General features: G+C 40.1%; 1 protein-coding gene across 8 annotated transcripts in view; it reads left to right on the plus strand.

The window, feature by feature from the left end:
- LOC128519739 (zinc finger protein 521) overlaps positions 1–24092 on the plus strand; it is a 134139-nt gene that overhangs the window by 2043 nt on the left and 108004 nt on the right. For 5 of the 8 annotated variants that reach the window (XM_053493624.1, XM_053493598.1, XM_053493604.1 and 2 more), the window contains exons 2-3: positions 10505–10561; positions 23413–23604. Coding sequence is in view for 6 of the 8 variants with exons in the window: in XM_053493598.1 (XP_053349573.1) it covers positions 10505–10561; positions 23413–23604 (249 nt within the window). In the remaining 2 variants the exon portion in view is untranslated. The remainder of the gene's footprint in view (positions 1–10504; positions 10562–23412; positions 23605–24092) is intronic. The other 3 variants (XM_053493632.1, XM_053493590.1, XM_053493614.1) reach the window with 2 other exon arrangements.

The raw sequence follows: 24092 nt of genomic DNA on the forward strand, positions 1-24092 counted from the left end.
TTTAGGGACTTCACGTTTGCAAACAAGACTGGAGAGACTTTTCTTTATTCTCACACATGCACGCGCACATGCACGCACAGGCGGTAAAGTAAATCGAATGCAGACTTTTTCCCCCTGTAGCCTTTGAGGGTAGCCACTGGTATTCATGGCTAAGCTCCAGTTCATCTGGCAGGCTTTGTATTTCGCTCAGCAAATAATTGTCCGCGATTTCACATTCCCAGCTTGTGGTCTGCCCGCTCTCCCCCCCTTATTTATTTATTTATTTATTTATTTATTTAACCACCCCCTGCACCCCCCCCCCCCCCACCCCCAAAGCCGTTTCTCAGAAGTCATCATCTGAAAGCAAGATTACACGGTCTGCGGTGTGTTCTTCTAGCCACCATTTTAAAAATCAACACCTCGAGGGAGAAGAGAACACAACCACCATGGCATCTCTCCGTTGTTCCGCGAAAGGTGTTGACGGACAGCAGGCACACGCCGGGGCGACGCAGGGGTCTCGTCCGGGCTTTACATTCGAGGCGGCGTTTAGAGATAGACGCTCGATTCGAGATTTGAGATGAAGTAGAGTCAAATGTATCAGAGTGGTGCGGGTTGTGTTTTTTTATTTTTTATTGTTTTGATTAGTTGATCTGGGACTGTGTTTTTATGTCCAACTTGAGGGAAAGAGATGTTCGCGTGTGTGTGTGTGTGTGTGTGCCAGGGAATGGATTGGAAACAAGATTGGAGATTTTTTACTGGTTCTTTAAAAGTTGCATCGATTTCAGATTTCAGTCAGGTTAAAGCTCATGTGGATTAGTCCACTGGTTCTTATGGTGGTAGATGTGATAGTGATGGTGGGGGGTGGGGGGGAGGGGTGTCCACCAGGGGTCAGAATCACAGCACATCATTATCATATTTATTTAAAAATTTTTTTTTTTTTTTACATATTATTATTTTTAATCGTGATTAAACTGCTCGATGAGTTTATTTCAAATGGTGGGATATAAAAGTAATTCTTATTTTTTGTATCCATATAAATAATGACAATAAGAACGTTAACAAAAAGTTTGAGAACCCCTGACCCAGACAGCATGTATCGAAGCATATCTCTGCGCAGAGAGAGTTTCGTTCTTTGTGAAACGTGACCCCGAGCGTCCCAGGCTGCACATGTGGATCCCAGTGAAATTCCAAAAGCCATTTTTTCCCCCCACCCATTTCAATATAGCGTGTGAGACAGGGGCGATAGCGTTATTGCTTGAGGGAATAAATGGCACAGACGGAGGCCATACATCATCCGCTTGTATGCAAACACTTCAACCTCGGCGTCTGACATTTACCCAGTCCTGCCTTTCTGTGTAGCTCATACCTACATACTTCCTGTCATTCCATTTTTTTCCGGTGCTTTGTCGCCAAGTTGGATCTTCAGTGTCGCTGTGGAATGTGTGACGCCTGCCACGTTGCTCTTTCTCCTCTCTCTCTCTCTCTCTCTCTCTTTATCTCTCTTTTCGGTTTCTTACTGAAACGCAGCTGTGGCGTGTAATCACCGGACACCAGTATGCGCCCGTCCACCAATGCATCTCCGAACGACCGCTCGGATTTTACTGGCAGTGAATCCTGCATACATAAATATATTTTCTGCACCATTTATCTCCTGTATCTCGGGTGCCATGGAATCACTTCGGTGTCATATCCACCTGTAATATAGTGTATACACCTCTTCCATACAGTCTCTGTACCAAGCACAGAGACAAAAGCTAAAAACATTCAACAGGAAAGGTCAGCATTTAGGAGCCTCGTACGGATTATACAGTGTGGTTGTGTTAGAGTATACTGTATCATGCATCCATGTGTGTCGTTGCATCAAAATGTTCTTTAACGTCTCACATCAGACATGTTTCATATGTGATTACGTGAGAACTACTGTATGTAAATGCAAGTGACATAAACAAATGTGACGTCGTGTGGATAATATGTAATGATACGTGACTACCTTCCCATGTTCCAAAATTATTCGTCAATCATGGAATCAATAATAATTTAAAAAAAAATCTAATAACATGAAAACAAGTGAAGTGGGAAAAAAAGCATATGCACAAAATGAATCATGTGAGAATCAAATGAAAATAAATCAGAAAACAACTAATAAAACAGGAATCGCTGGAAAATCACAAGCAAAAAAAAAATAAAAATCTTGAGAGTCACATGGAAAAAAACAAACGAATCATGTGAGAAAATAACGTGCAAATAATGAATCATAGGAGAAAATCATGTGGAATAAATCAACCGTTTTTTTTGAGAAGCATGTGTAAAAAGGAATGAATCATATGAAAAAGAATCACAGGTGAACACTTGCGAAGTCGTACAAGCTTTAAATAACCTTAGATTTTATTGAGATATTTGTATATTGCCTGAAGATACTTTTTTAGGTTTATTTTTAGGCTTTTTAAGGTCTTCAAGCTAAATATCTCTTTTTGCACTTGGGACAGATGAGTGTACAGTTTAGACATTCACAGCTGTCACTTAATATCGATGGTCAATTAGAAATATTTGCCTTTTTTTATTTGTAATTAGAGTTTTTTTTTCTTTTTTTAAGTTTAGGATTCGAATCAAATTAAAACATTTCTACACTGCAAAATTATCATCTTTACATTGAATCTTCTTTATATTTCTTAATATAAGATAAAATAACCAAATAAGATAAAATAAACCGTATATACATAGGTTATAACCTATTGCCTATTCTGAACATACATTTCTTGTTCAGATTATTTTACTTCTTTTTAGAAATAAATGCTTAAAATTAACACGTTTATCTGTTGATAGACAAACAAGAAATATATACTTAAAAATAATTAAAATATGTCTATTTTGTTTGTCTATGTACTTTATATCCAAGTCTATAGATTTAATCATGTTATATTCAGTTTGTATAATATTCATTTTATAATCTCGTATAAAGACAATATATATTTCTTTGACCAGATTCATGATATTTTCACTCGTTTTTTTTTAAGTGGAAAATTGACAGAGATTATTCCCAGCTTGTTTAAGTTAGTCTGTGCAATAATTGTTAATATTGTTTAAACGTCATGTCTCGTTAAAAAAACGTTAATTTTTTTTGTGCTTACTTGAATACATTATTATTTCCATAGTAATAAATAGTAACAATGAAAAAAGTCTTTATTCTTTATAAGCCGCATGTATGGAAGGAGTCTCCAGAGTTAGTGTATTGTAAGAGTCGCTAAGTTTTTCTCTATGGGAAAATTATAACAGGCAAAAAGAGGATAATCAGAGAATCACTTTAAAAAACTATTTTTTATATACAAAATCTATCTTGGGAAATTGATGCTTTGGCTTGTATATATATTTTTTAGCAAGTTTTATAATTCAATACCTGTCATTGATTCATTTCCGATATCAGCATATAGTGTGCTATAGCCAATATGATGAAAAGCTGGATAACAATCTGAGCTTTAAAGGGATTAATATCTGACTAAGTGATTCAGATTCATTCAGAGTTTAGCTCGCTTAGTCTTCACATGCTGTGCAAATCCTATGCATGGTTATAAGCATGTAATAACACCGTCCGTCAATATTATTTGATATTACAGAAAAAATGTCATTGTCATTAAGAAAACTGTCAGAGGGCCATAAAAAATCCCATTAGCAGAGCTGTCACTTCTCATGACACTCGCCTCTGTAAGTTGTTCATGGTGTCTCGGGAGCTGGCCGATTTTTCTGTTTTTTTTTTTTTCTCTCTTAGTTTTCCTTCTTTTTTGTCATTGTAGGTGGCTGTCTTTTTTCTTTCTTTTTTTTTTTTTACCTCTCACTGGTCCAGCTGGGAGGAGTGTGTGTGCATGTAATGCTTAGTAATTAAGAATGATCATCTTAACAAATAAGAGTAAAATATCTTGTTTGTCGGTTTTATTGTAGCCGCTAATGAGATTGGTATGAATTAATAATGAAATTGTGCATTTGCAGCTGCTTTATTTGCATTAGATTAAATAATATCCCTTAATATTGCTTACCATGACGGTTTCTAACTCTTATTATTACAGTACCACAGAATGTCCTAATGATCACCATGTTTTTGTTTTTTTAATGATTTCACAGGAACAGAAAGACACAAACACTAAAACTGCTAATGAAGAAAAAACTATTGCATTATTCAGCAATTAGTGTGATATATACAGCATAACGTACATAACTGCATGTTTTTTTTTAAACTATGGTATGTGAACTCAGTAGCTACTTGGGAGGATGTCCTGTTTTTGGCGTCTTAGCTCAGAGTCTTAATTGAGGCAGCGTGACCCGTCGTGCCCTGCTCTAAATTGAGCGGTGATTCGCCTCGTGAGGGTTTCTCTCCTGGTCAGTCCTCTGGTCCTACCGCACCATTTTCCCCGCCGTTCAGCTCCACTAACATCCCCTATTATTTAAAAACAGCTGTATGAGCGTCTCTCTCTCTCTCTCTCTCTCTCTCTCTCTCTCTCTCTCTGGTGTGAAGGGCAGCTCGATGTCTTCCTGACGAGGACTTGCTTTAAAATGGCAGCTCAGTTAGTCATGACTGGTGTTAGTCATCCTTAAAGATAAGCTGAACTCGAAGCAACCCCCAGCTTTTAGCTTACTTAAGCATATCAGGGATAAAAGGGAGAAAAATAAGGGTGGAGTGTCAACCTCTAGTATATTTGTAATGTTTATTTTCACCTCAACACCCTTTCACAATCACTGAATAAAAACATTTACCTCAGAGAGACATCATTTTGCTTGAAGTTTCCATTTGTTAGCATGCTAACTCTGCTAAGCAAACCTCTCTCTCCCCCACAGAGATTGATTTTCAGACTTGTTTCTTGATTAACACTATTCACCTCTACTTTCTCCTCACTAAAATTTCAGACACACAACATCACAAGATATATTTTTGCATTTTAAATTTCCAGTAAACATAAATGCTACCGGCAAGTGTAACCGCTAATAAGCTGGTAATGTGTGTAGATGCAGTTTGTATTGTAGAAGCGAGCGAATAGGCGTTAGCTAATTCAAATGGTAAGATGCTATCTGATGTTTAAGATATTAGGAATAAACCTATTGTTTTCTTTTACTTCACTTAAGATAAATACTGTAAAACTTCAGCATAAAAAAATGTTTTCGTTCTGAAGGTGAGTTCTTAAGACGAAATCTCGTATTGCGAAACACATTGTCCCATAGGGAATAATGTAAATGCAGATAATCCGTTCCAGCCACCCAAAAATATTACTAATATTACCAGTTAAATCTAAACATTTAGAAAATCTCATGTAAATTATGTAAAATATGAAATAAATAGACATTAAACTTCACTTAATCTTATTTTATGATTCCTCTTGGCACCAGCTGCTTTAAAAAACAAAAGTGAACGTTTGCTTTTTGCGATCATACTTGCTAACATTTTTGGGACCCATGTTGCTATATCTTTACTAACTTTTGCACAAAATGCAAAAAAAAAAAAAAACAACCCACAAAATATATATAAACTCACTTGGCTTGGCATTCCTCTGGCGCTAATGAGTTTTTGATCAGCTCCCAGACATACGTGCAACTTAGCCGGGATTCAATTGGGCTTGGTTTGGTTGTTCGTATGCTTTGTTTACCAAGGCAAATTTCTTGCAAAATTATAGCTCTTAAAAATTTTAAAATAGGTACAGTATTTATCCGATAGGATATTATTACGATACCTAGGCGGTGGATCCATTTTATTGTGATTCTCCAAGTATCATGATTTTATAAACATCCCGATTCAAAATAAAATTATATTCAGATTGCGTTACAGTTCTAAACAAACTTATCAAACGGTTTGCTAGCACTACCCAATGCTGCTTTGTGTGAATGGTTGAGAGCACACCGCCTATTGGATAATAGAGGAACTGCAACATTTTACCACTTCAAATGCAAACATATATAACTTTCAAATACATTTTAAAATGTCGATTTTGGATTTCATGTGGCGATACATGAATTCTCACACAAGAATTGCAATATGTAACTGAATATCTGGTATGCAGTGTTTATGTATTTAGTTAGAAATGGCACATTAACTTGAGGAAAGAATGTGCGGATGTTAAATATATCAAAGCATACCGAAAAACATGTACAGTAAGTGTAAATTGAAATCTTAAAAGTCATATCTTTCTCACTACAAAACATAACTGTTATTATTTGAACTGGCTCTTTAATCTCCAAACCAGGAAAGGGGTAGGTATGTAAAAAAATAAATAAATACAAGAAGACTTCTGTACATGAGATGTAGTTTTAGGTTTTAGTAGGCTGTAAATGTCGAGAAATGAAGTGAGATGTAAATAATAAAAAAAAAGGATGTAAAACAACACATGTCTGGTGTCAGAAATCACCGTTGAAAATATTTTATTTAGTGACTCCATCCAGGAAAAAAAAGTCCAGGAATTCAGTAAGAGAAAGGATATGTGTGTGTGTGTGAGTGAATAATGGGTTATAACCTCAAGACCCAGTTTGCAGAGGCTTGCATAGATCGTAGTTAGTTGATCATCATCATGTGTATCATCTCATGAAGCATCACTTGGATGCGACACACTTGTTTTGAATTTGATGTAGGGGAAAAAAAAAGCTGCATGCCTTTTCCTCCAGTCATCTTTAATAGTTCTGTTTTTGTCTGCAGCTTATTTTTCTATATACAAGCCATGCTTTTTTTATGTCATGAGTTTAGTTATCAGTCCAGAGAAGGCTAAAGAATTGGAAAATCACTGAAGAATAAGTCTCCCCTTCAGCTAAATCATTCACACTTTTCCATGTGATTGGATAAACTGTAACAGAAGATCTGAAAATGGAAAACCTATCATTTCTTTTTGTATAGTTAAAGAGCATTTTAGATGTTTTGCTTTTTTTTTTTTTTTTTTAAATAAAAAAAATATAAGGAACTGTTTATTTAGGTTGATTTTAACCAACTACCCAAACATGACTAAGCAAAAAAATGTAAAAACGGGTCACATAGGCAAAGAAACAGCACAGATACACATAATCATGTGTTTTTATTGTTGTCGAAATTTTAAATAATAATAATTACATGGATGTTTTAAATGTTCTCCATCATTGAGATGTCACTCGCATATTCAAGTAGTGGTAAAAATTTATCTGTTATAAAAGTAGTGATAACTTCTGTTCTAAAAAAAAAAAAATACACAGTTTGAAGTCTGAAGCCTCCCCGTTTACACACACCGCTAAGACATCTATATAGGCACACACACACACACACACACACACACACATATATATATATATATATTTATGGCCATTAACCTATGGTGTGTTGCCGGCACGTATCTGTGCCGCTTAAGCTTTAAGTTTTAATTCAAACGCTCTGCAAAAGTACTGTTTTTAGTTCCCCTTTGTTAAAACCCTTGGTTGATGTTTACTTTTTTTTAATAGCTTAGAATCTAATAATTATTTCTCTAACATTTTCCGAAAGTTACGAAATACAACTTGTATCCCTTTAGTTCATTTTTCTTCTATATTCTGTACGAATCTTGATCCGAATATCTTGTCCAGCTTACGCCATCACAACACGCCTCATTGGTTTTCAAGCACATCAGCTCATTTTCATAAAGACACTTTGTATTTATTCCCTTAAATCCCAACATTAGTTTACTTTTTCCTTCCTCGAATGCACAGCTCGCTCCTTTGTGCTGTGCCTCTGCCTCAGGTTTCATATTCATAACTCCACGTGTGTCCATCGATGGCATTAGACAGTATGGCAGGTTGTGCAGTAGTCTTTATCTTCACTACTGTTAATGGCTAATCACTTCCCCAGCAGGAAAAACCATCACAACATCCAACCGAGAAGGAATTTATGCACTGTATATAAAATATATATATACATATAATATTAAAAAAAATTACTAAACATGCGCAGTTCGGTTGAAGCGAGAGAAACTTTTTTTTTAATGAGAGCGCCGTGGTGACAAATAACTGTTCTGCTGCCGTAATGCAAAAGTTCTGATCGTGTCATTAAAAGGAATTTTCTGCCTGAACTCCCCGGTTCTCACCAACAGGGATGGTAATCAAAACAAAACTATGAACTCCCCGTATTCCCATCTCCCATTTGGCTGTGGGGGATTTATTAAGAACCCCCCTCCTGTCCGGATTGAAAATGCTCCTGCGTGCGCCGGTCTCCGGTGCGCTGCAGAAATTCATTTAGCTCACGTGAACGTGCGCAAGCTGTGCGTCTGTTTCAAGGGAGGAATATTTGGACATCAAGCCGGTCTCAATTTGTGGCATAACTTTGCTCATGACTGGTTTCCTGCTTTTCTATAGAAATGATGACCAATTACAAAATATCACACGCTGCGTAGTGAAAGGGTTCTCAAACTTTTTGCCGACAGGCACCTCTTTTATCTGTAAAATAAATCTCACGCGCTCCCTCCGAACGTAATCTGTTTATGCAAATGTTAAGCTCATTAGTTAAATTTGTACAGTAATATTTTAGCACATTTCTTGCAGTGTTTTATTCCTGAAGTTTCCACTGATTCCACCGACCGAACACATTATTAGGTTTGTTGATAGACTGTTTGATTTAGATCATGAGCACTTAAACAGGTTAATGTCATCTTTAAACCTTTTGTTTCATTTTTTTTCTCTATGACTCATGTTGTCACTTCACTAATTAGACCCAAGAGAGTAATAAAAAATGCTTTTAAAAAAAATCCTTTCCTGGGAATATGTTAGCTCCTCTCAGGCCCGATGATTTCCCTTCATTTAAATAATTGATACGTAAATACGTAGTTCTGTACACTGAACACTCTGCTACCATATATTTTCTTTGTATTGAAAACGCTCTCATACCTTGTGACCTGTTTAACATCATCCAACTATTTCAAATACTCTATATGACTCTATATTTTTTTAAAGTGTACAATAATTTTTTTTATTATTTATAATTATTTAAAAAAATTCGATACGTTAACTGGTAGGTTGTGATTTCCATCAGTGCGACAAGGTAAAAACACATTATGTATCCCTAGACTGGCCCTCAGAGACACTCTGGCCTTTCCTGAACCCCACATTGAGAACCAATGAGCATGCTTTTGTGACAAAGCTTTAGAAGAGTTTCAACTTTTCCCATCGAAAAGTTGGCTCCACTTAAATGAGACTTCTTATAGTTTTTGAGTGGCTGCAGACAGACTGGCACTAACATAACAGCGAAAAAAAAAAACACTGTAATGATCCAACCAGTCAGAATTTTGATTGCTCTCCTCAGCAAGCTTTGCCTCAAGATCCCGCCGAGCTTTTCGGAGAAAAAGCGAGTTTGACGCAGCTTGCCTGCCGCTGGCCTATCGTTTTTTTTTTTCCCCGCACGGCCCACCTACTCCAGCGCCACTAGCCTCTGACTTAATTATGTCAAATGGAGGACTTTTTAAAAAGGCTCTGTTCAAGACGGCCTCCTGCGCGGCCGGTGGCCCCCAGCAGGGCCCTCTTGTCACGACTCCCACTCGCCGCGCTCGGGAAATGAAAGGGTAGATGGGGAACGAGGCATAATGGAGGCCGGCTTTCCGACGGCAGGAGAGGAGTGGTGAGGAGTGCAGGCCTCCTCCTGGAGACCCTCATTTTCCATGGAGCAGGTGGGAGTCTTTTGTTCTCATCCTGCTGCTAAAATCCATTTAGCTCGCCGCACCTGACATACAGACAAGGAGCGCTTCCAGTTTTAGCCGGTGAGGCAAGGAGCCTCTAATGAAACAGTTTTACAGCGAGCAACCACAACCGGCGCCCCGTACACTCGTCAAAGAGCGCTCGATTGCCGTGTAATGAATTTGTCTAAATAGCCGACAAGCAGGGGGGTTCATTTGCAGACCAGCGTAGCTTCTCGAGCAGTTGCTGAGAATCATTAGGATGCACAGACATGGCTCGGCTAATGGAAAGAAAGACAGGAGGCAGAAGTGCTGCAGGTGACGAGGCTCCAAACAGACAGGATGTGCAGCGTTACCTCTGGCAACATCACACTTTTGTGAATTTTCTTCCTTTCTTAAAGTGTACACAGCTCCTCGCCGCTATTTGCAGCACACCGAGGTTCATGATAAGAATGTTAGTGCGTTGTTGCGAGACAAACCCGATGAGTTATTCATGTATTGGACAGCATGCCGTGGCATGTGGCGAGATCTTTGTTTGGGGGGGATTTTTTATAATTCATCGTGTTATTACTCAACTCGATAAGTGATTTATGTGGGTGGCTGCGGGCCTCCCTGCAAAACCTGCTGCATAGGAACGAGCCGAACCAGGCCGCGGAAAAAACAAGAGAAAGTCACATTAAGGGAAAAAAACTCAGGCTGCATATCAATGCAAAAAAAAAAAAAAAAAATCCACGACCACTCACTGAAGCTGTGCTTAAGAGATTCCAGAAGATTAGGATGAGATTGTTTAGCCAAGGATTTCTGGGCTTGCATGTTTGGTGACTAATTTATTCTGTGTTTTTCTTTTCTCTCTCTTTCTCTGTCTCTCTCTTTCCCCTTTCTTCCATCCATGGCAGTAGAAGACAATGTGACGGAGGAACAGCACACTCCTGGGCAGGCTGCCATTCAAAGCGGTAATATTTCATTTGTCTTTGGAGTTTGTCATGTCTTCCTATATTTTCTTTTTCCCTTGGCTTTCTCAGACTGCTGCCATCCGTTTGTCCATCTGCTGTCGAACATTTGATCAAAACAGCTAGGTTAGATAAGGAACGGAGCACATGGGCATGTACTGTTAGAGGAAAAACGAATCAAACAAGCAGCTTGTTGTAATGCAACCTGACTCTAAGCAGAGTTACTGTTCATGAACGCAGAGTTTTCCTCTAATGATGTTTTATTCCTCTTACACCACACATCAGTTTGCTTTTTTTTTTTTTATTCCATCATCCTCGTCATCTATTAAAACAGTCAGATTGAGCATTCACCGTGGCTAGGCTGTAGGCTAATCTGACTCCTACACCTGTTTGTGTTTCATCTCGCTCTGCTAACAAACGCCGACGGTCTGGCGGTGTGTATAAGATGATGGTGTGTACTGGTGCGTGTCAGCCTCTGCGACTCTCTGCGCTCCTCTTGATGCTGCACCGTCAGCGTTTTAGCAGATGAATGCTTCCTGTCACCTCATGTGACATTCACTGTTGGCCTCCAGGCAGCGAGCTTTAATCCAGGTCATGCGTTCGGCCGGCCCGCCTTTGAACGAGGCCTGTTCCTGACGTGCGCCGAGCCCGGCTCTTCTTTCATTTGTCTCGTGTAAAGGTTAGGTCTCATGTGTGGTTATTTTAAACCTGATATGGATGACTTCGCCCAGCAGGCACGAGGGACCACCGGCCCCTTCTGAAAGCCTGGCATCGCCGACGAGTAAAAAAACCATCGCCGCTTTTGTTTTCCGTTGGCCGTCGCTGAAAAATGCCCGTCGCCGTGTCAGGCTTAAGTCTTTGACACAGAAACACAGAGACGGTACAAGCCTTTTTTCTTGGAAGGATTTGATTATTGAAAGTCAGTCATTCAAGGTGAAGACGTAGTGTACAGTAGCATGCTAAGCGGCTTTTCTGAAAACCGGTACAGTTCTCAGTTCCGGTTTTCTCCTGATCTGAAAGCGAAAAGGGAAACAGCATGAAATTTAATTTAAAACTAAAATCAGATGGCATGGACTAAAATTGAGCTAAGGGAATTGAGATGCTCGTAAAAATGCAGGATAAGTAGACTAGTTAGCATGGCGAGGTCATGTGATGTTAGCAAGCTGGTGAAAAAATAGAAGAAGATAATAGAAATAATTCCTCGACTGTTTGAGTATTCAACTTTAAACCACTTAAAAAAACAGTCGAAGCTGTTGTGAATTGTTTCTTGTTTCTTAAATTTTGCCTCTGTCGTATTTTAGCAATTTTTTCTTGCTAGGCACGTAACATTTGTACAGTGGAACACTGGCGTACAAACTTTTGCCTTGAGAATTTTTCACCTTAAGAACTAAAATTTAGCAAGAAATTTGCCTCAGTATGCGAAACATTTTTGGAGTATGAGCGACCTAGTCAGGCACAGGTACTTCCCGTTGCATGTATCCGTTTATGACTGGTTTGCATCAGTATATATATATATATATATATATATATATATATATATATATATTTTTTTTTTACATTTTGTGCAAAATTTAGTGAAGACCCAAAAATGACGGTAGGAAGAAGAAAAAAGAGACGCTTTCTTTTTTTCATGTTTTTAAACAGCTGGAATAATAAATGAAGGTTACGTGAGGTTTAATGTCGACTAATTTCATATTTCACTTTATTCACATCTTTTCTAAATGTTGTAATTGTTTTTATATGTAAAAAGAAACATGTTTACAGTGTTGGAAATTGGTAATATTGGTAATATATTTGGGTGGCTGGAACACATTATCTGCATTTACGTTATTTCCTATAGGAAAATGTGTTTCTCAATACGGAATTTCGCCCTAAGGACTCGACTCCAGATCAGATTAAATTCATATGCCCAGGTTCCGCTATTCCTAATCCTGGTTTCGATTTTTCTGGATGCAAAACTTTAACAGGTTAGAGTTCACAGTACGGAATATAATTTTGCGTTTTATAGTGTCCGAGTTTACCGTGCGCTCGACACATTTTCAAGTGTGTAACGATGAACAACGTACCGTAAGTGATAATTATAGCACACTAATTGCTGAACGTTTGATACCAGGTCTTAGAGTTGCATCACCATGCAGTTATGAGTGTTTTATTAGATGTGTGCTCTTTAGAGAGAACAGGAGGCGCCCTTTAAGAAGTGCTCAGATGAGCTGAACTGGAGATATTTTAAGGTGCAGAGACTTTACTCTTTCGTTCGATAGAAAAAGTAATAATAATTAATATGAAGATCAATCAGTTAGGACTGCTTATGGCACCAGTGTTCAGGAGGAAACTTTGTTACTGGTGCAGAAGCCGTAGGGAAACAAAAGAGAAAAAGCACAGTTTCATTTTTCTAATGGGAAAAAAAAAGTTTTGGCACTTTTGTGGGGAAAAAAAAAAGTTCCCTTAGACACACAGCTCGGTCTCCCGGTGGTGAGGAGAAGTTCATAAATTGGCCTCCAGGTATGTCCGTGGCCTTTGCACGAGTTTGAGAGAGAAGCAACCCGAAAAAGCGAAAGAGCCTAAAGCTCACATCGTTGCTTGACACGTGCCCAGAAGAAAAGCGAAATTAGTCACAAAAGAAAAGTGTGCGCTCTCGCTAGCATGAGGCTCAGGAACAGCGTAGCATCAGGGATTTAATGAGACTTTCTCTTTTTTTTTTTCTTCTTTCTCTTTCCAAAGTCAGGCGTGTTTAAGATCCACAGCTTGGCTGGAGTGCTGTGCTGTCTGGCTGTAATTATAACCACATGCGTCTTCTGCGCCCCTACAACCCCCCCTTTCTTTCTTTCTTTCTTTTAGGTTTTTTTTCCTTTTCTTTTTGTGCTCCCTCCATTTTTCCACACTGACTACATCAGATTTGAGATATTCTGTAAAAAAAAAAAAAAAGAACATTTGTTTTTGGTTTTGGTTAAACCGGAGTGTATCGACTTGTGTTCGTTTTGGATAGCTGAATACAAGGTGCCTAAAGAGGAGGAGGAGGAGAGAGAGAGAGAGAGAGAGAGAGATATGGAGTGAGAACGAGGGATAGAGAAATGAGAGATCAATGTGCCGCTGCCAGAGGAAAGAAAGAGCGAGGGAGGGAATAGAGAGAGAACCTCGCTCTCCTCTGGCTCTGCTGAAATCAGCCTCTCTATTATTCATTTCCTTTGTTGTGCGACTGTGCCACGGCAAGACTCCTCGTCCCGTAGTATATCTCCTTCCTGCAACAGCCAGGACGTGAACCAGGGGAACCAGAGGTCCTGTTCTCATCCTGATAGCTTTGATAGTTGCGTTTCTTTTCTCTCTTGTCTGTTCTGTGCGAGGAAAATCTTTAACTTTATCCATATGTAGGATATGTCACAGAGCAATCATTTTTTATTTTGCACTCGTTTTGGATAAGGTTGCTTTTCCAGGCCTTCGGTTTTATTTGTGAAGGATTACTTGATACATTTAACATGTAATGCTTCACAAACGGTACTATATGCACCTGGCATGCACCCAAGACTGAACTTTAATGGAAATCCCTGCTGTAACGCTATATATAATGTTTTTTTTTTCGTTGTTGTTTCACAGTCCTTCTCATGCTGTAGCCTACTTGTCTATGCAGTAATAATCAGTCACCATCCTACAGTTCCTCTGCGTTATCAGTCTAACACTAACTATTTATTCAGCTCCTCAGCTAACACACTGAAAGAGCTAATCAAATGCACTGAATCCGAATCTGAATTGAAACCTGACGAATCTGAACGCAGCTTATATCTAAGGTGTTCACATTACGGCAGCCAAAACATGGTATTGGAGCTAAAAAGTGTCTCACCTACTGTAGGTGAAAACGTGAATTTTTAGATAAGATCATAAGGTATTTAGTCATCCAGCAATTGTGCAACTTCTCCCACTTAAAAAGATGAAAGAGGCCTGTGATTTTTTTATTGTAAAATCACATTGTAGGATTTTTAAAGAATGTATTTGGAAATTATGGTGGAAAATAAGTATTTGGTCACCAAGATTTCTGGCTCTCACAGACCTGTAACTTCTTTAAGAGACGCCTCTGTCCTCCACTCATTACCTACTGTATATTAATGGCATCTGTTAATAAAGTCACCTGTCCACAACCTCAAACAGTCACACTTCAAACTCCACTATGACCAAGACCAAAGAGCTGTCAAAGCAAACCAGAAAGAAAATTGTAGACCTTCACCAGGCTGAGAAGACTGAATCTGCAATAGGTAAGCAGCTTGGTGTGAAGAAAATCAACTGTGGGAGCAATTATTAGAAAATAGAAGACATACAAGACCACTGATAATCTCCCTCGATCTCGGGCTCCACGCAAGATCTCACCCCATGGGGTCAAAAAGATCACAAGAACTGTGTTTAAAAATCCCAGAACCACCCGGGGGGACCTAGTGAATGACCTGCAGAGAGCTTGGACCAAAGTAACAAAGGCTACCATCAGTAACACACTGCGCCGCCAGGGACTCAAATCCTGCAGTGCCAGACGTGTTCCCCTGCTTAAGCCAGTACATGTCCAGGCCAGTCTGAAGTTTGCTAGAGAGCATTTGGATGATCCAGAAGAGGATTGGGAGAATGTCATATGGTCAGATGAAACCAAAATAGAACTTCGTGTTTGGAGGAGAAAGAATGCTGAGTTGCATCCAAAGAACACCATACCTACTGTGAAGCATGGGGGTGGAAACATCATGCTTTGGGGCTGTTTTTCTGCAAAGGGCACCTGAATGACTGACACGTGTAGAGAAAAGAATGAATGGGACCATGTATCGTGAGAATTTGAGTGAAAACCTCCTTCCATCAGCATGGGTATTGAAGATGAAACGTGGCTGGGTCTTTCAGCATGACAATGATCCCAAACACAAAGCCCGGGCAACGAAGGAGTGGCTTCGTGGGAAGCATTTTAAGGTCCTGGAGTGGCCTCAAAACATTACTGCTCATCATTTCATATTTCATATATATATATATATATATATATATATATATATACTTTTTTGGCCATATATATATGTGTGTGTGTGTATATATATATCCTTGGGATTTTGCTCTGGAGGACAATTAGTTAGTCGCCTGCATTTGGTGAGGTCCGGAAGAAGGAAGAAAGCCAGACGCATCTCTTTTGCACTTTCATAGAGCTGTTATGAATTCCCAGTGCTGCCTGGGCTAACCGATGACATCATCACCCAACATATGCAAAAGTCAGATGCACAAAGTTGCATGAATCCTGATCTGGCCATTCTCATTCAAGTCACATGACCGCATATCGCATCCGATCTAGAACCACATATGAAAATGACTCAGATCTGATCTGGAAAACATCAGAATTGTGTGTTCAAACAGTTCTAAAAATCAGATCTGTGTCACATTAGGGTGTTTAATCAGATTTGAGTCACTTCTGGTCGGTAATGTAAAGTTTCGATTCCGGGATGAGTTCATGAAGGACTGGGCACGCTTTCTGCTTTGTTGTATAAATGAATCACTGGAAATAAAATCCAGGCACATGATCTTAGCTGGTCAACTTAACTTAACTGGTGTAACAGAAGCCAACGTAATTCGCCATGACGTTCAGGGCTCATTAGTTGCTTCCGTATGACTGAAAAATTATTTATTTCATCTTTAGTTTTTTTTTACTTATCAAAAAAAAAAGAAAAAATTATATTATAGAAATCAGGTTTTTAAAATCGGCCACCATACTCGCTATATTTTATTTATTTTCACATAACGTATTTTAAAAATTAATCTTAAACATAACATCCGAAGTGATCAGACTCATGTACCTGCTGACATTCAGCACTCAGAACCTCTCTGCCTTCGTCTTGCTCTCTGTTTTGCTACACACTGACCCACATGGGTGAATGGTGCTTAGAAGTTTTATGACTTTTCTCTCTTTCTGCTTTTATTTTATTCTTTTTTTTTTTGCCTCCCATAATGAGAAGTGGGTGTTGGTGTGAAGGTTATTCAATCTTAATGTCCTCTCGTGTGTGTCAGCTCTCCCTGACTGCAATAAAAGGAACGCGCGCACCTTTGATCAGGAGATGCCAACACGTGTCGAGTGGAGCTGCACGCCGGTTAAAATAAATTCTTAATTCGAGCTCGGGTGGAGAGTTGGGGGGGCGGGGGGTGGGGGCAGGGTGGTGAGGGGAGCTGAGGTGAGGGAGGTGTAGAGAGTTACACTACTCGGGAAATGTTTGGGAAAATGAGAGAGGAAATGCTTACAGGGGAAGAAAAGTGTGGTAGAAACCCACCCTGGCTGGTACATGTGTTGAATTTGTACTTTTAAGCGATGCACTTTCGATCTTATAGCAAAGCACACAGAATGAAACAAACAGTACTGCGCCCACTATGAAGCTTGGTGGAGGTGTGATGGTTTGGGGAGTGCTTTGTTGGTAACACTGTTGGTGACTTGGTCAAAATGAAGGGCACATTTACCCAGCGTGGCTACCACGGCGTTCGCTTTGGAGCAGCATGCCATCAAGTCTGGTTTCCAACAGGACAATGACCCCAAACATAACTCTAGGTTATGTAAGCGCTCTTTGTCCAAAAAAAGGAGAGTGATGAAAGTGCTGCGTGAGATAATCTGGCCCAATCTAAGATGGTTTGGGATGAGTTGGACCTGGGTGTGAAGGAAAAGCAGCCAAGTTCTCAAGAACTCTGGGAATTCCTTCAAGATTGTTGGAAAACCATTCCAGGTGACAATCTCACGAGGCTGACTGAGTGAACGCCAAGAGTGTGAAAAGCTCTCGTAAAAGCAAATGGTGGCTACTTTGAAGAACTGAAAAATATAAAGCATATTCAGGGTAGGTTGCCATCCCTGGTTTTTTATTTATTTATTTCATTGTATTTTTACGATCATTTCTGCTCATTAGAGATTTTTCCCTGTTGGGGAGAAAAAGAAAATAATTTCAATGTGTAGAGTATGATCTGGGCTGGCGCTCGTGATCTGCTCTGTATTCGTGCTGAACGTTCGAATCTGCCTCTGACGGTTATTGATCAGCTGCAGTGCTAGCTAGATGGAGTAGTGCACACCAGATACAATGGCGGATTCCCCGGGGGCTTTCTCAGGAACTGCAGCTCAAGGGCTGTTAATGCTGGACTCCAGCTCATGGCACAGCCGGGTCAGATTTCTGGAACTAATGGTTGCTGCTAGATATACTGGAGTGTCATAATACAGTAGAGTCCAGAAGTCTGAGAGCGCTGCCAAGAACTGGGTTCTTTATTCTTCTTTATCTAAAACGCATACTTTTTTTTTTTTTTTTTGGATTAGTCTTTATCATAGAAGGTGCCAGATATATAAGCCATCAAAAAAAAAAATCCTGTTATTTGAATCAAGAAATGATAATTTATTTATTTATTTATTTTGATCACTGTTTCTATTGTCCTACTTGCATAACAGTTAATTGATGAGACAACGTCTGGTATATTTGGACAAATACTGTAACCCTACTGTATGAATTATAACAATGCGTGAAATATTTCCAGCACTATTTCATGTAGTCTCGCAACTATTTCAACAAAATCGAATGATGTTCAAATATGTGTATTCTTATTTTATCCATACTACTGTATATTCCCCCTCTCTCTCTCTCTCTCTTTCTATCTTTATATCCCGTTTTAAATGTCTTCTACTAAGTCAAACCCAGCCACAGACTTGTATCCTTCTTCTAGTCGGTCCATTCGTCTTTCTTTTCCTCTCGTGCTTTACTCTGTTTCTCTCCCTCGTCCCCTCTCTCTGGTGGTTTGACAGATTGGCGGTACAGTCCAGGCCAAAGCCAGCCCCCTCCTCCTCCTCCACATTCGGTCCCAGCGGGAGGCTCCGTAGAGGGAAATCAGCACGCTAGCTCAGTCGGGGGTCTGGGGCCCCACAGCAGGAGCTCTCCATAGCTGAGAAGAGAACATCAATTAAACCACTATAAATATTTAAGTGCTGAAACGATTCAATAATATTAGGTCAGGGAGGTGTCAGAGCCTGACCCCCAGATGAAAGTCCTGGAGTGATAAATGTCACTAGAATGTCTCTGCAGTGAGCAGTCTTGCCAGACATTGACGAATGACCAAAAGCATGCACATGATATTGCAGGGCTCACTTTAAATGGCATCATTCAGTGTCTTTGGAGGACGGAATTAAATCAGAAAACAGTGATTGAGTCCCTCGGTGAATAGTTGAACATCCGCTCATAGAATCTGCAAAGGCGATGTCTAGTATTTAGAAAAACGCAGTTTTGTAAGCTCTTTTATATTGATACATCAATTTATTTGATCGAATTTGTGGCTTATTACCCTTGAATACCAGTGACACAGACATCTTCTGATATATGGACTTTGAAAAACAATTACGTCCATTCAGTTTCCTCTAAGCTCAGCAAACTGCTCTTTGTTTTCCATTATTTGTCTTACCATGCGCTAAAAAAGCTGATAGAGAGAAGCATGACTCCTGGCTGTCAGTTAGCTTAAGCAGAGTACCATTGATCCCTTGTCCACTCTTCGGGGGATTCAGGTAGGAGAATGTCTAGATCTAATGGATTAATGGGTCTAAACCTGGGCGGAGAGCAACCCGGTATTGACTTTGAGCTCTAATCCCTTGGATCTCCATGACCTTGCTTCTTGCTGAGCGCCCGCACCGTTCGTCCTGACAGCGTCAAAAGCCAGCTTGTGTGAGGAAACAAGCTCATGAGGGTGGCGAACGATCTCAGCAGGTCTTGCTAGACTGTTAAAGGAGCCAAAAAGAACTTTTTGCACTCTTTGCCCTGAGAGTTTGGTGAAAGTAAATTTGGGAGTGGTCAAAGAACTGATCCCTGGTCTTTTTGGAAGAGGTGGCTTGGAGCTTGCTTCAACCGATCTATGGATGTGGAAACTATCCCCTTTCGCGGCAGTCTGCTGAGTAGTGTGGTTGGCTTATTATGTCAAATTACTTCCTATTGCAAGTTCCCTGTTTCAACCAGGACGTTGTAGGGTTGGCGCACTGTTTCAAAAAAACACATTAACAAGAGATCTTGTCTTTTTTGCAGATATTCATGCGCACTGGTGGTATGCTATGCATCCAAAAGCATTTCAGTGCAAATGGATGAACTTAATACCTACTATTTTGCAAGGCTGTGTTCACAAAAGTGATGTGTGAAATTGTGCAATTGACCTACGGTTCAGGAAGAATTCAATGCAAATGCAAACCTGTGAATATGAATAACCTCAGCCAAATGCAGAGAATCAGACCTGGGCAAGGACTCAAGTATTCAGGCCAAGTGTAAAAACGCCCCAGATATCAGTCTGCGTTGATTAAAAAGCGTTTTAATTAGTTTCAGTTGTTTCATGGGCAGTTCTTAATGTGAAAATTGTTGCTTTGATATTTTGCTTATATCATTTGTCTGCATGATAACACAAATCTAGCGCTTCTTGCAAATTGCAGTATGAAGAAATTGGCTGGAAGAGCCAAAGCACTGGCAGCTATAGCGAAGCCAAGCAGACTGAAATGAACATGGGCAAACCGAACTGAACCAAGTGAAGATTTGCACTTTGAGCAAGCCGCCACTCTCCCGTTACACGCCTGACAGTCTAGAAAAAGACACGAAGCGTGTGGTCATGTCCTTTGAGATTCGCTGGTGTTCGGGTGACCATGCTTGGCATGACTGGCCCCTGTCCCAAGCCTACTTCAGCGCTGTTGGCCAAGCATCTGCCGGTGGCAGGCTGGGATTTTCATCTTCTCGCACCACCTCCTGCTTGCTTCTGCTAGAACCCCCACAGGGATGGGTACACTGATATTTTTAGAGGGTATGTTCCACAAGCCTCCATCGCCATGAGAGAATGACAATGAAGGGTGTTGGGTTACATCAGTGCTTGGCGTTCAGGCTCAGGGAGTTAGGAGAGGAAAGAATCCTGGGTGGCCTTGATGAGTTCTGAAACGGTGCTCCTTAAGGAATTTCACACCCATGTGATACACCCCCTCTTTCGAAAATACAGCATAAATGGAACGTTTTGTACATCTAGATCTTTCTGAGATCCTAATGTGGGTGTAGAACGCTATGCACCATGGGACATTTGTTTGAATAGGTCCCTGAAATAGATGGTATTTTAGACTCTGGCCTATAGAATCTCACAAAATAAAATGAATCCTAAATGCATGAGAAAGTTGTGGAAAGTAGGGAAAATGAGGAACATAGTTTCTGCTCATTTCAGGACGGCAGCCTTTCCCTTTGTCCCGCTGTACAGTATATAGCAATGGTACACACCAGCTCCTAAACTTATCTTAAAAAACTTTGCGACTTATCTTGGTAGAGAAAAGCAATCAATCCTTGGATCATGGTACATATACTGTATATACCTTTAATGAACTTTAATAAGAATATATGAAAACTTCAAGAACAGGTTTATACATAAGGATAAACAGCCTTGTGAGGGCAGCAACAAAATAAAGAATTGTTCAAGTACACTGCTTGACCAAAAGACTTAATACACTCTAATATTTTGCTCGACCACCTTTGGCTTTAATTACAGTGCACAGTTTGGTGGCCAGTTCATGTGTGAAAATGATTCCTCATGCTCCCAGACCCACTCTGTCACAATTTGAGAATATGGCCGTGCGATTAAGGGAGGAAAAACTCCATAGACGTGATAACCTGGTCATTCAGTTCATCCTTGTAGTCAGCTGACGTAAGCATAGACCTGACCAACTACAACTGCCTCCAGAGGCTTGTACAGTGACCACTATGCATGATGGCACCAGTGCATTGCTTCATGAGCTTCTCTTCTTACCCTGGTCCATCCATTGCTCTGAAACAGGGTTAATCTGGACTCTTCAGATCACCCGGCCAGGCAGTAGCTATACTGTAGGATTGTTAGGTGCGGATTGGGCGTCCTATCCGAAATGTATTCCCGCCTCACACCCAGTGTTCCCAGGATACACTGGGATGCTGTTCAACACTGACTAGGATAAAGAAGTTGAACAAATGAATTTACTGGGTGGTCCAGGACCTTCTGGAACAATAGCCAACAATGTAGGTGTGATGAGTAATCATGTCTCAACACTTTATTCTTGTACATTCTACCAGTGTGCTTGGGTTGTTAAAAAAAAAAAAAAAGGATTTCAGGTTCAAATACAAGACATTTAATACAAAAACCATAGATCTGACAATTCTCAGTTGTTGGTGTTAGTCCTATATAATTTGCTGTTGTGATTATCCTCATGGGGTCTTCGGTTTGGCTAGTTGTCCTGGCTTTTTGCAAAGGTTTTAGTTCTACATATGTGGACATATCTCCTAGTTCTAGATTTCTAGTTGTTCTAGAACCGAAGGATCTTTAATGCATTGGGCGGAACCTTTCCCTTTTTCCTTTTTCTCCCTCTCAAGATTGAAACCTTTTCGATCTCAGTTCTAGGATAAAAAACAATATCCCAGAGGTAATTTAAGCGCAAATAACTTTCCAGAGATTTTTATTAATGAATAAAATCCTTCACCGTGGGGGGAAACGGTGCATTCGTTTGATTCACTACACAGTGTGTTGCATCTTTGTTGCCATGACAAGTCAATAGAAAGGTTCCCGCTAAAACGTATTAAAATTTAATCGTCGTGTTTTAAATGAACGCGGACGTTTAGGAAACGGTTGTTTTGTGGCGATCACCATTGATTATTCATCACCGTGACATTATGAGGAAGTTGCTTGACAGATGAGGCTTCGGATGCGCATACAGTGCGGTCCATTTGTTTCATGACTGTCAGCTCCATTTCGAGACAAGGTTGATGTAAGAATTGGCCTAGAAGGCTTGTTCCATTTTATGAATTAGATGGCCACTGCAGAGCCGCAAGATTGATAGCCGGCGCCATTGCAGACCTGGTTCGCTTGTGAAAGACAACACTGCAGATACGGGAATATTGATGTGTGCGACCCGTGGCTGCCTGCAAGCGAAGGCTGAATTATTCAGGGAAGTGTGTCACATTGAGAGCGTAACACACACCAATCTCATCTTTGCGTGCTTTGTCTCGCTATTGTCTTCTGAGCCGTTGAAGTGGCAGATGCCCTTTTTCGATGAAGGGGTTCAGAGTTCATCTGGAACATATTTCGTCCTTTTTTTGGGGTTATGTTTCAAAGCATATTGTTCAGGGTAATGTCAATCTAATGTGATGTAACTTGCAAGCATGCGAGAATTTCTGCAAGTTGGTTATATAGCACAAGGAAAGCATTATCTTGAGATTTATGCTGCAATCCTTATAACTGGTAACTGGAATGTTAAGGACCATCACATTTACCAGTATCACAACATTGCATTAGAACCGATCCTTGGGTGGCTTTCAGTTCTGGATTTCTAAGATGGTTCTAGAGCCTTTTTTTAACCGAAACACGGCTGTACGATTCCACAGTTAACCATGAATGAAGAAACAGAAGAACAGCTAATGTAATAGATTGAGCATGTTTTTTTTTTCTCTCTCTCTAATCTGAAAAAAGTACACATTTTTGACTCACTTTAATTAAGTGCTTGGGAAAAAAATGATCCATAGAGATAACTGGAGAGAACAGAACCTCCTGAGGGTCGATATTTATTACTTAAGGTGGAATATTTAAGGTGGAATCATGTCTCTTTACCACGAGTATCGCACAGTTCGTTTAACTCTTCGAGACATTGTTCCTTCCAAAGCCATGGAGACGTATAGAGATAATGAATACAATAACAATTCAGTTTTAATTTTAAACCGGTTAATATTTTCATTAACCCAATTCTATCCAATTTTTATACTTCCATGACTCTTAGCTAATAATATAACTCTGGCAGCAGTTGTCCCAGTGGACGCAGCACCCAGTAGTGACCATGGCATGCTGCTTTTTTTCTCTGTTGTTTTCCACCACAGATCGTGAGTGTGCCCCCGACACGGTGTGTGAGGATGCCGAGGACAGGCGTCTGACGAGGAGGAGGTGCTCTCCCGGGGAAGGGGACGAGGGGGAGGAGGAGGACGAGGAGCACAGCTGCCGTTCCTGCCACCAGGTTTTCGACTCAGCGAGCGATCTTAGCCAACACAAGATTAATCAATGCCAGCTGACAGGTAAACAATGCTCACTCCATTCCTCTAAGCTTATAGCCTAGCTTAACACTGAAACCTGCCTCTCGGGCCTAGTACGTCCTCTGTCCTTTGTCTTTCCTGCTTTCTGTCTAAAGATTATCATAACAGTTCTGACAATCTGTCCGCAAATTAACACAGCACATCATAATTAGGATTAAATCGCGTCTTTCGGATGGAAGCGTATAAACCAAGAAGAGTTTGCTTAATGACTTCCTCCTGCAGTATTCCGGAGGTTGATTAATATCCACCGAGTGTCTGAGGGTCACTGGGAGATGGGTGTCATTTCTTTTCTGATGTATTAACACGGCTAAAAATACACTGACAGCGAGGGCTGGGAGAGCTAATGATATCAGCTTAAGGCTTTTGGTGGACTGGGCGTCCTCTTTATGTTATACAAGCTTTCAGGCTTTGTAACCGATCTAGGTTACTGGAGTTCACTGTGTTAGACATGTTTTTTATTTTATAAACTT

Source organism: Clarias gariepinus, chromosome 1, assembly GCF_024256425.1.
Source record: "Clarias gariepinus isolate MV-2021 ecotype Netherlands chromosome 1, CGAR_prim_01v2, whole genome shotgun sequence".
NCBI lineage: Eukaryota > Metazoa > Chordata > Actinopteri > Siluriformes > Clariidae > Clarias > Clarias gariepinus.